The sequence below is a fragment of the Eleutherodactylus coqui genome, chromosome 1 (assembly GCF_035609145.1).
Source record: "Eleutherodactylus coqui strain aEleCoq1 chromosome 1, aEleCoq1.hap1, whole genome shotgun sequence".
NCBI classification, from domain to species: domain Eukaryota; kingdom Metazoa; phylum Chordata; class Amphibia; order Anura; family Eleutherodactylidae; genus Eleutherodactylus; species Eleutherodactylus coqui.
In genome coordinates, this window is record NC_089837.1 from 133498049 (window position 1) to 133510731 (window position 12683).

The window sequence follows — 12683 nt, forward strand, 5'->3', positions numbered from 1 at the left end:
TAGAGTATTTAGAGACAGTTACTATACCTTTAAATTTACCATATTAATAATACTTTAAATATAGTTTTTCTTTAAAATATGTAGTACTACATTTCTATGGAAAAGTTTAGTAATTATGTTAGTAATTCTGTTTATTTAACTTTTTTGCCTGCAGAGATACTTTAGTTGCAGAGATAAATTTTGCAGTGACAGTGCAAGAAGTGAAAAATTTACATGTTTAAGGACCTTCCAGGGAGATCACATGTTGCAGGTCCATTACCAGCTTGAAAGTGTTCTTTCTTTCCTGTCTTATTTTTGGTAAAATACATTTGCAGAAAAATGGCAGGCCCAGCATTCATTACATGTTGCAAGCCCTTTGCTCTCCTTCTACAGGCCTGTGACAGGACCTACATTGCCAAACCGGGCCCAATTTCCAGAATCTGAGTTGTAATGCCCAAACCCACTCCATGGAAGGAAAGAAGTCTCTCTCCACCTCTGGCAGTACCTGCTAGCATTCCGGAAGCGCCGCAAGCCAAAGTTAAGCCTATATCCCAGAAACTAATGGAGGGCCCAAACGCCACCCAGGGCCCCTCCTTTCAACTGATCAGCTTCCACATGGCAGAAGGAGCCTGAATTTTGAATCACAGCAGCTGCCAGTTTGAGTGAGAGTGTCTGAGACTATAGCTTGATTCTTGCATGTATATCGATTGAAACTATTAAGAAGAGTTTCTAATTTCTTCCCTGATCAGGCATGTATGGGGCTAGTGTTGACACGTGCTGTTACCACTTTAGGCAAACTGAGAAGGGATGTATGGACCAATGCATTATATATTGTAAATAATATTTTGAATTAAAAACTATTATTATTATTATGGATTGCGTGAATGAAGAATAGCCCCGAGCTTCAGCCGTGTTTTCTCATCCATTCACGCGGGTGGCTGCAGTGTAAAAATATTCGCTGTAGCGTGAAAATCCCTCGATCGGCCAAAATCCTTGGAATAATTTATAATAGTTAAATAGAGCCAGCTGTAATCATTTTGTAGTTCTGGACACTGCTAAACTCCCTCCCCCTCCCTTTTTTTCAGCTCCCATAGAAGCCTATGGGAGCTTCCAGTGTATCTCGGCAAAAGATAGGGTAATACCTATTTTTTTCGGCTGCGTATAAAATTGGTAACCATTTTCATTCGCTGATGTCCTATTATTCCCAGCGTGACGTTTTTATGTGGCTAAAAATCAGTCATCTGACTGAATACATTGGAAACCAATGCTTCAGATGGTTGCAAATTTTTTATCGCAGTTATATCAACCATGTAAAAATGCTTATGTGAATTATGCCTAAGGGTCATTTTACACAGAATAAATGATAGACACTTCAGGATCCAACATTCATCCAAAAAATTATTGTTCATGTGCTTTCACACAGCAGCGATAATCGCTCACTGAATGGAGGTAGAGCACACCTCAATTCAGAGTAAATAGGCAGTTGTTCATAGATGTATGACTGACTAATTATATAGGCTGATTCAATCACCAGTTTTTAAGCATGCATATGATGAACAATGACCAATAACTGAAGGAATTATCCTTCATCATTTGATCCTTGGCTGTTTTTCCACTAAACGATTATCATTCAGTTTCGTACCAGCCAACAATCACCTGAACAATAATTGTTCCATGTAAATTAGCCCTTTGTTTGCAAATTTGAAGGTAAGAAAGTCTTTAAGGTTGATGATTTAAAAGAAATTAACATTTTCAGTAACTTTGAATCTGAATGCATAAACATGTAATGCATAGAGAACACACAGTAAAGTAACACGTTAAATGTCTATTATGCAAACCGAAGAACAATTAATATTGACAATAATGCTATATTAAGCAATCATAAGTAAATGGTGCAAATATAAAGAATTGTGTAAATACCTTTATATACTTTCCCAACCACATTCCAGCATGGGCAATATGATTAATAGTTTCTTTACTTAAAGAGGTATTTCCATCTGAAACTTTCATGACATATCCACAAGACCTGCACCTTTATGCAGCTCCGGCCGCACAGCCCCTGCCTGCTTGAACACGGTAGCTGAAGGGGTAGTTGGCTGTTATGAAAGCAGACAAGTGGGCTGTGATATGCAGTTTTCTTAACTCTCATTCACTTCTGTGGGAGTAACAGAAACAGCATAGTGCAGCTCGTAGCTCCCGATCACCCCACTTGGCTGGGCTGGAGGTCAGAAATAGATATACAGTAGGTGAGGATTTCAGAGGTGGGACCTGCATCTCTCGGTCTTAGATGAAAATACCCTTTTAGCCTAGTTTTTAGCTACTGTTGGATAATGGAAATTACAAGTTCTCTCTGAATATTTTTACCTCATTCAACCAAAGTTGATGAACATGATTTGATTCCATATTTGATTGGACATTAACTAATATGATTAATTTAAGCTTTTTTCAGACCTTATATAGAATTTCCAAACGTATGGCATACAAGATGTAGACATGTCGATAAGTTACTGAAAATGAAGTTGCTTACTCATGCAGTAGTGGTCTCACCACAGTGGAACCTGTAGTATGTGCTTCATACAGCAGTGTGTATAAGTAAGGCAAAAGAGTATATCTGATATTCAGAACATCCCTTGATAAAGCTTCAAAGGTGGCATTCCAGCTCACTGGATCTTGTTTCTGAAATGAAAATACTATGTATAATAATGCAAGTCCTGCTGTTGATCCAAATGGTTTATACAACGATGCCCTTATTATTATGAATGGCTTATTCCACATTAGTCATATGCCTCCAGCCTACCTTCAAGGCTGGAGACTCTGCTAGGGCTTCATTTCATTTTGCCTTTTTTTGGTTCCTTCATCAGTAAATCTTCCTCTGAGCATCTATCTGGTTAAGCTAGTTCCAAACTATCTAGGAACTTAGACTGGGCAGTATCCATTGATTGCTAATGGGGTTAATTCTCCAGCTCCTAACTAACATATAGATTCTTCTTGAGATAGGAGAAGGCTATAGGACCAGTTTGGCTGATTATTGGAGCATAGGGGATAGGTATCCATGCCGTACAGCTAAACTTTCTACCCTAGCACTTATAGGCATTGTCCCAATCACACTAATATTTAGAGTATTTCTGGTTCTCTCTTTTTTCCCCTGTTTTTGAGGGAAGATAGGACCAGTATATACAAGGTCTGAGCACAGGGAATTGTTTACCCGTGTATGTTATTGGAACCATTACTTAATCATTGATACTGTTATACACGCTCAAATATTTTTCATTAGGGATCTAATCTACAGTCCCCGTTTCTTAGGGATCCTGATGAAGTCGCAATTTGCGACAGAAACACGTTGAGCCGTTTAGTACATCAAGTGTATCGAGCTACTATTAACATCAAGTGTACCTACTCTCCAACTATTGAGCCATCGACAACACTAAATCTATCTATGCTACAACTTTATTTGAGTTAATCAATGTGTATTAGGGCTGGGGTATGTCTATATGAACAACTGGATTTATCCAGACTAAGAGGACTACCTTTTGCCTGTCGGATAGCACCAAACTAAATGTTTGGCCCTAACTGTGCCTGTACTGCTAGATACAGTAGACAAGCTGAGTTGTTTGTTGGACAGAACTGTATCCGTTCCATTTTCTTAGTTTGGCCCCTAGGACATATTATGAGCACATAAAAAAGCACGAAACACTTACATTAGTGAAAAACAAGTATTTACTCTATAAGCGCCATCCATGGGCCGTTTGAGAAATTGGAAGTCTATGGTGTTTTAACCAAAATACATATTTGTTACCTCTCTGTACATGTTTTTAGAAGTTATTATTAAAAGTTACATTTTAATTAGGAGTCAAATCAGTGAAAAGTTTATTCCACATTAGTTAATTGAAACAACAAGGCAGTTTGTTAAAATAGTACAGGACTGTTGAGGTAATTTAATAGTACTTAAGAAATGTGAGGGCTTAGTCACACGGGCGCATTGGCACCCGTACACGGGCGCCGATGCGCCCGTGTGACTGAGCCCTTACTGCAGGAAGAAGACGGCCGTACTTCAAGACGGATGACTCCCAGCAACGCTGAAGAAAGAACACATGACCAGCAATGAAGCCGGTCACATGTTCTTTCTGCCGGCGCTACAGAGAGACGTCCGTCCTGAAGTGCGGCCGTCCTCTCTCTGCAGTAACACGGGCGCCGATGTGCCCGTGTGACTAAGCCCTAACTCCAAAGGTAGATTTAAGCTTTAAACATTTAAATAATTTCCATGTTTTACTTGTTATAGAATTCCATAGTATATCTGTGGATAACTTATATATGCAGTACATAGCAACTAGAAAAGAAAGAAAGCTTACCATCACACTGAAACAAATGAATGCATAGCAACATACAGCATATCTATGACAGCTGACATTATTTGACCAAAGATTAAAAAAAACTAAGTAACAGTTGTATAATAATTTACCCTCCATCCAATTCCATTATGATTTCTTGCAAATGGGTAAAATGCTCCAAGTTGCATCCATCGGGCACATAATTCATATGTGGTGTCTTGAAAAAATCCACAAATGTCTGCTCCAGTCTAAATAAACACAGTAACATATTAAAAGTGTATAAGAAATGGTTTTGTTGAAGTTATTGTGTAGCATTAATTTAAAAAATAAAAAGGTATACAAAACAAAAATTTATATAGAGCTACAGAACCAGATGTCCCATTAGGCACAGGTAGCCCATGTTCTGGGCAGCCTTATGGGAAAAGGCAACTGTTAATCAGAATCAGGGCCAAGCTATAGTTCATTAAGTAACAGCTAGTGCAATATTTCAATTCAATACCTACAAAATATACATGTACCAGAAGCAGTAGACTATAAACTGCGATACTGTTTTATCAATAGATTAAAAAAATGTGTACAGGCACAACATTTTAAGAGAAGTACAAGACATCAGGGTAATGGTTCAACTTATCTGTTAAAAACAACATCAGTAGCAGCAGAGAAGAGAACCAAAATAACCACACATCCTGGCGCCACCAGGTGTATCCCCAACAAATACTAAGGAAGGGGTGCCGCAGCCCCAAAAACGTGTCTATCCTCGCAGAGGAGTTGAGATAATATCTTGATGTTTTGTGCTGCTCTTAAAAAGGTTGTGTTTCTGGCTGTGATTTGTGGCCCAGATGGGGTGTGTCAGCTAATGATGGCTTATGCCACCACGCCCCCTTCCATGCTTTTGTCCCGGAAGCTGCCTCTGAACTCAGGACCCATGATTGAGTGGGATTTATGAGTGGTAGCTCAGCCCATTCATAAATGCCACTTCCATGACACAAGGGCTGTGATTAGTTATCCAGCGCTTCCTTGAAAGGATTAACCAATCACAGCCATTGCATGCTCCTCTTCAGCACTGCTCACTCCCATGAAGCACCACCTCTCTCCTTCAGCGTCACCCGCTGTCCCTTCAGCATCACCTGCTGTCCCTTCAGCACCACTTGCTCCAGTGTAGCACTACCCGCTCTATTTCAGTGCCACTTGCTGTCTCCTCAGCACCACTCACTCCAGTGTAGCACCACCTGCTCTCCTTCTGCGCTGCCCGCTGTTCCTTCAGCATTGCCCGCTGTGCCTTCAGCAGTGCTCGCTCCAGTATAGCACTGCCTACTCTCCTTCAGCGCCACCCGCTGTCCCTTCAGCACCACCCTGCTCTCCCTTCAGCACCACCCCTCTCCTTCAGTGCCATCCGCTGTCCCTTCAGCACCACCCGCTCTCCTTCAACACCACCTTGCTGTCTCTTCAACACCACCCACTCTCCTTCAGCGCCACCCGCTCTCCTTCAGCACCACCTGCTGTCCCTTCAGAATCGCTCGCTCCAGTGTAACACAACCTGCTCTCCTTCAGACCTCCCTGCTGCCCCTTCTGCACCACTGATGGTCTCTTCTGCACCACCCTCTCTCCTTCAGTGCCGCCCGCTGTCCCTTCTATGCCGCCCGCTGTTCCTTCTGGACCACCTGCTTTCCTTCAGTGCTGCCCACTGTCCCTTATGCACTGCCCGCTCTCCTTCAGCGCTGCCTGCTGCCCCTTCTGTGCCACCCGCTCTCCCTTCTGCACCACCCTCTGTCCCTTCTGCACTGCCCTTTGTCCCCTTTGCGCCACCTGCTTTCCCTCAGTGCTGCCTGCTCCCCTTCAGTGCTTGCTGCTGTTTTTTCACCTCCCCCTGTCTCTTCTGCGTCACCCTGCTGTCTCTTCTGCTCTGTCCTGCTGTGTTTCAGTGCTGCCCCACTGTCTTATAACACCGCCTGCTGCCCTTCAGTAGCGACCGCTTTCCATCAGCACCAGCCACTGTCATTCAGTATCAGCCGCTTTGCTTCAGTACTGCCCACTCGCGCTTGCTTAGCAACGGTTCACTGTCCTCAGGCACGCGCCCATAGACTTAACATAGGAAGTTTGGGCTGCCCTCACAGGTCAGTCGCTGTACCAATCTCCAATTTTAGGATTTTATGGCGCCTGTGATGATGTCTCTAATCTAATGACACCAAAATGATCCACCAAAGGTCCGACAAAGGGTTGAAGTGTGGTGTAGGAAAAAGCCTGTAGGCTTATTTATATTAGATTGGGGCGATTTTACCACCTGGCTGGTCATGATGAATAACACTACTTATAAGCAAATGTATCTTATACTGTAACTACATGCAGCACCCTGGCTGATGATTGGCTGCACACTGACGCCTGTAGTAGGCAATATGGTAATTTTGATTTTCCCATCATTTTCGCAAAAAAAACAGGTTGGATTCACCTGATTCAATGATTTGATTTTCCTAAAATTGAGGTGATTTTACTACCTGGCTGATTCTGATGAGTAACACTACTTACAAGCAAATCTATCTTAATACTGTAACTACATGCATAACATTTAAGAAATGACTATAAATTACTTACATATGAAATACCAAAAAGACTGAAGTCCAACATGCCTAAAAAACAAAATAAAGGTAAATACATACAATATTTCACTGTATTTACAAATAAACTCTGCGATGATGAATGGCAGTGCATTATTTTCTGCACTTTTTTCCTCGCTTTTTGTAGATTTGCATTGCAAGAGCTACTGCAGTGGAAATGCCTGCTTAGCCACAACTTCCTGGCAAAATCAGCTATTTAGCAAAGATGTTGAGAGTGGGACTCATGGTTGCTTTTTGAAAGAGGTTGTCTCTAATGTAGGCAAAGTACAAAACTAGTTATATTGCCCACATAAATAAGGGGGGATCAATGATCATTCAAGAAGAAAATTAATACTATATCATGAGCGGCCACTGTATAGTAAATACAGAAGTTTGCAAATGCTGTCATGTAGACCTTAGAGGTCTCCCTCAGGATGTGCATTTATTACATGTATATGAAATATAATAAGAACATGATAGTTACCAATAATAGATTTATCCATTTGATTCCAAGCAGCAGTGTTATCTCCGAGCCAGTGCCCAACCCATTGTCCAGAAGTTGGATATGTGGAGCGAGAGATGACTATTCCACGTTCTTTAGTTATGTTGCGAAGAGCACTGAAAAAAAGTGATTTTATTATTGTATACATACCCTATGTGTTTGGAATGTACATGATCTAAACTATTTTAAAATTGAAAATTACATTCCTAATATAAATCTGCTATAATGACAGACCTCTTTAAATTACAATCCTGTGATATCCTAACAAACTGTGTCAGTCATAACTTTAATTGCATTCACAAAACAGTCCCACTAAATGCCACAGGGAAGGTAGGGAGTGATTTGTGGTTCTGTGAAGTCACATAGTCTATCATATAATTTTATCACCTAGTCAGTATCTCTGAAAAGATCATGTAACAGGGGTGTATGCCTGCATGTGGACCAGGATGGATGATTTTGATGGAACTTCATACCAAGAGACCTGTAAGATACATATTATAGCTTACATATGGGGACCTTATTGTTACTTCTCCCTCTAGGGAGCAGCAGAAGATGTGCTATAATGCAGAAGAGTGCTACCAAAAAAGAGTTCCCCGCCAATCAGTGAATCTATTTCAGGCTGTAGAAGGTTCAACTGTATTGTTCAACGAAATTACTGACAAATTATCATTTAATAAATAATAATTCTGTGACTTTTTCGCAGTAGCAAATTGTACCAAAAAAGGAGATTTAACTTTTTGTTTTTTACGGTAAAGGTAGAACTTGTCCACATCTGATTAGCTTCTAGTTATGTACAGGTGTGCTGGTGCTCCTGATATTTGGAGTTCTTGCTTCTTAACAGTACTTTTCACGGGGCAATCATTGCAGGTGTACAGGAGCAATACTCGGGCAGTAGCCCGTGAGACAGCTATTGGTGCTTATGTGCCTGACAGTCATCCTGAGTAAAGCGACCTTTACTCTAAAAATTGTGTTGTGTGTGTGTGGTTTCTCATTTTTTTTCTCTGTTTTTGCTATCCGCCACCAGATTGAGAATCATTTATTTTTCTTTGATTTCTATAAAATTGAAACAGGCTTTTGTACTCCGGAAATTTATAAGAATATCTTTAACATGCTGCATTGCTTTTACGGCAAGTTTGTTTCACTTGCCCTTACTTGGTTGTGCATGTCTCAGTTTTCTCCTGTATTGTAAAATTTGCCTAATAAATGTTCCTTTTTTAAAAAAAAAAGTAGAACTTGTCCAGCAATTTCAGATTATTTCTACGTGTTATTGAGAATTGCTTTCCTATTCCTAATCATTGTTATAAAGACCTGTATAAAGGGTTTGACATTGATTTGAAGGAATGCTGCCATCGAGCTATTGCTCCATCTTCCTTATTTGCATAAATTGCCCAGAGGAGCACGCATAGCCATATAAATCTTCTCACTCACTTTTCAGGTGTCTGTTTACACCCCTTCTTGGTGCTCTCCTTGGGAAGAGACGATGCCACCCCTCAACCTACTCACCCCCTAGGTATCTCCACACACTTTTTGGGTGCTCTCCTTAAGGATAGACTACACCCCTCTTGACCACCATTACAGGCCTCGCACCAGCTTAGGCAGAAACGTACTGCACACTCATAAGGGGCAAAAACCCTGAACTGTGTATGGTCTTCTGGCTTGGTTTCCTATTCCTAATCATTGTTATAAAGACCCGTATAAAGGGTTTGACATTGATTTGAATGAATGCTGCCATCTTATAGGTGGCGCTGCAGAGCTATTGTTCTATCTTCCTTATTTGCATAAATTACCCAGAGGAGCGCTTGTGTCTTTTCATACCCCTTCTGGGTGCTTTCCTTGGGGAGAGACAATGCCATCCATCGACCCTCTCACCCCCTAGGTATCTCCACACACTATTTGGGTGCTCTTCTTAAGGAGAGACAACATCCCTCCTGACCCAAATTGAGAATCAGAAACACCTGCTTTGCTGGACTCTATTTGTCCATGTATTTTATCATACGTCTATGGGGAAAATTAATTTTATATTTCCCATTCAGCCACTGTGGTGGAGATGTATGGGTTGCTCTGGCCAAAGTAATTCAAATATTAACTTTTATCTGTGCCATGAAACCTGTTACCATAGTACCTGAATAGCAACTTTGATTCGGATAAATATTGCATTGAAGGGCTATTCTGGCTGCAACCATTTATCATCTCTCAACTGTAAATGTTAGCTAGGTGAGGGTGCAATGAAATAATAGCTCTCATATTCAATTATCATCACATTCAAACTTCTTGTTGCCATGGTCATGTGGCTTATTTTAAAGGTTGGACCTCCACTAATCTAATATTTGGCACCTATCCGGTAAATAGTTCTTTATACACAAGTTTAAATATTCTTTAAATTCTCACTCACATTGGTTGCCTTCCTTCTAGATGCTGTAAAAGCACTTATACCATGCCAGTGGCTCTAAAAATCTACCCCCACACTGGATCAATGGGTAGATAGGGTTGACCAATTATACAATCTCAAAGAACGTACTAGATGGTCGAAGGGCAGGCACGAGCAATTTATTTCTGTTTGGGATCCCTGGTGTGTGTTATGTAGGGATCTTTGAGTGGCTGGAGTCTTGCCTTGAGTGTTGGACGAGGTGAGTTGTGATCTTCAACAAAAGTACAGTGGTTCATGTTTTTTGGCGGATAAGAGAGCTCCCCATATTCCCCCTCACCCCCCCCCCCCCCCGCCCTTATTTGGTTCCTTCTCTTATGCCGTTGTCTTTTCTGTTTATTGTCTTTATCTGTTTGTCTTTGTTCAATAAGTCATTGATAAGAGGAGAGCTTGGTCTGTGAGGCTACTGAGGTATAAGATGTTTTACTGCTAAGTTTTAGTCTATATACGACTGTATTTTCTGTATTATGTGTGAAAAATATGAAATTTCATTAAAAGTTGATTTAAAAAAAATTAAAAATCTTACTCATATGATGGTTTTGAGTGTGACCATCCATATAAACTGTGGACATCATAGTGGTTTACAGGAGTTCCATCAGGTAGGTATTGTTGACTCTCCATACATATGGTCTTATATATCAGTCCTTGATTACGGTCACTTAATGCTAAGGGAGAAACAAAGCAAAAAATGTTTAACATTGTTGTAATCAGCTTACCAAATGTACCGCAACAAGTTATTTCTTAATTCATGTACAACTTGTTTATCATTTTTCTGAATAAAAAACATAATCGACTTGCTGCATTTAAACACTGATTGTTCAGTGTTTCATGTAGGGGTATGAAACACTGAACGAGATGTTCACGATTCCAAGCAATGATGTCTAACTAGGCTGCACGAGCGTGAACTAGCTGGTGATGACGTCACCAGCTCGTTCGCTCGGGTACACAAGAATCCTGAGGTTCTTGTTCAGTGTAAAAGGTCAATAATGTAGTATTTATCAGTTTTGCTCAGAGTCTCTTTTTAAAGAGATTGTCTGGTTACAAATTTACATTTTAAAATTAGGTCCAAATGAGTTAAAACAATAAAATTATTGGTACTTACCTATCCTCAGCTTCAGCGATCCATTGCTGCATCCCCGCAATTCTTCCAGTCTGTGATAACAGTGAAAGTCAAGTGACTGCTGCCTGCTAATCAGAGGCCACAGTGTCACCGCTTCGAACTCCTGGCATCATGGCGACCAGGATGTGACTACTTATGCCAGGAGAAAAGGTGGCAATGCTGTAGTCTCTGATTGGTAGGCAGTAATCATGTGACTTACGCCATCAATGCGGACCAGAAAAATCACAGAGCCGCAGCACTAGGCTTGCCTAGGATGAAGATAGATAGGTATTAGTGATGAGTGCGCATACTCGCTAAGGGCAATTGCTCGAGCGAGCATTGCCCTTAGCGAGTACCTGCCTGCTCAAGCGAAAAGGTTGCGGCAGCGGGCAGAGAGCTGCGGGGGAGAGCGGGGAGGAACGGAGGGGAGATCTCTCTCTCCCTTTCTCCCCCCCGCTCCCCCTGCTCACTGCCGCAACTCACCTGTCACCCACGCCGGCACCCGAACCTTTTCTCTCGAGCAGGCAGGTACTCGCTAAAGGCAATGCTCACTCGAGTAATTGCCCTTAGCGAGTATGCTCGCTCATCACTAATAGGTACCATTTATTCTTTTGTTTTAACTCATTTTAAAATGTCAATTTGTAACCTGATAACCACTTTAAGTTTCTCTCTTGATAACACATACTTGAAATTATTTGAGAAGGGATTTCAGTAAGATTGTATAGATTGAAAAATAAATTGTTTTCCTTCCATCCGGCCCATTAATATAGGACAAATCCTGAACATACTAATATAATAATAATAATAATAATAATAATCTTTATTTGTATAGCGCCAACTTATTCCGCAGCGCTTTAACATACTGCATTTGATTCGCATACAGTACATATGACTCCCTTCAGCACACCCAAAATGAATACAGACCAAACACCAGACCCCCTTAACAAATATAACTGAACACCAGATACTCTTTATGAGATATAAACCTCAGCACTTTATAACTGGCTGGAAGCCCCCAACTGAACCTGCATTTCCGCTGTCAATGAGGTACGTTTGTGCGCTTTTTGGCGCATAGTACTGTACTTTTTGCACACACAGAACTTCTTCACATACAAGCACAAAACTCACCTTCCCTGATTTAAAAGGCTAATGAGGTCTAGATGTGTTCTGTTTTTTATGGAATTGCACAGTGTATTTTGCATTTGCACACATCTCGTCCACACGGGACAACGAATGCGTCACAGCAAAGTCGGCAGAAGCCGGTGTTGCGGCGTGGGTTCGCTGGCCACAGCATGTCCATTCTTTTTTTCCATTGCAGCCATGCTCTCCTCTATGGGAGCGCTGGCCGCAATGGAAAAGCATGCGGGGAAGCCGCTCCAAACCCCCCGGCTTAGTGCCATGGGTTTTGAAGCAGCGCTTTCCAGGCAGAAATCTTGCGTTTTTTCACTGTGGCCAAACCGCTACATTTCCGCCGGGAATACGCCGTGTGGGAACCCAGCCCATAGGATATAAACAGAAAAAATAGACTCCACACTCACCGGGTCCTAGAACAGTCAGGCAGAAATATCTGGAGAAGGTATAACAGCTTTTTTTTTTTTTTTTTTTAAAGGATCATTTTCCAGAACACTCCAATTTTTTTGCAAGATTTTTCTGATACTACTATGATTTTGACTATATTTTATGATAAAGGCTGCTATATAGTCAAAATCATAGTATCAGAAAAATCCTGCAAAAAAACTGGAGTATGCTAGAAAATTAT

General features: G+C 41.1%; 1 protein-coding gene across 2 annotated transcripts in view; it reads right to left on the reverse strand.

The window, feature by feature from the left end:
• Window positions 1–12683, reverse strand: part of SI (sucrase-isomaltase) — a 293147-nt gene that overhangs the window by 89993 nt on the left and 190471 nt on the right. For both annotated transcript variants that reach the window (XM_066600648.1, XM_066600657.1), the window contains exons 38-42: window positions 10352–10490; window positions 7383–7516; window positions 6897–6931; window positions 4439–4555; window positions 2507–2655 (exon numbers count right to left, since the gene is read on the reverse strand). In XM_066600648.1, the coding sequence (XP_066456745.1) occupies window positions 2507–2655; window positions 4439–4555; window positions 6897–6931; window positions 7383–7516; window positions 10352–10490 (574 nt within the window). The remainder of the gene's footprint in view (window positions 1–2506; window positions 2656–4438; window positions 4556–6896; window positions 6932–7382; window positions 7517–10351; window positions 10491–12683) is intronic.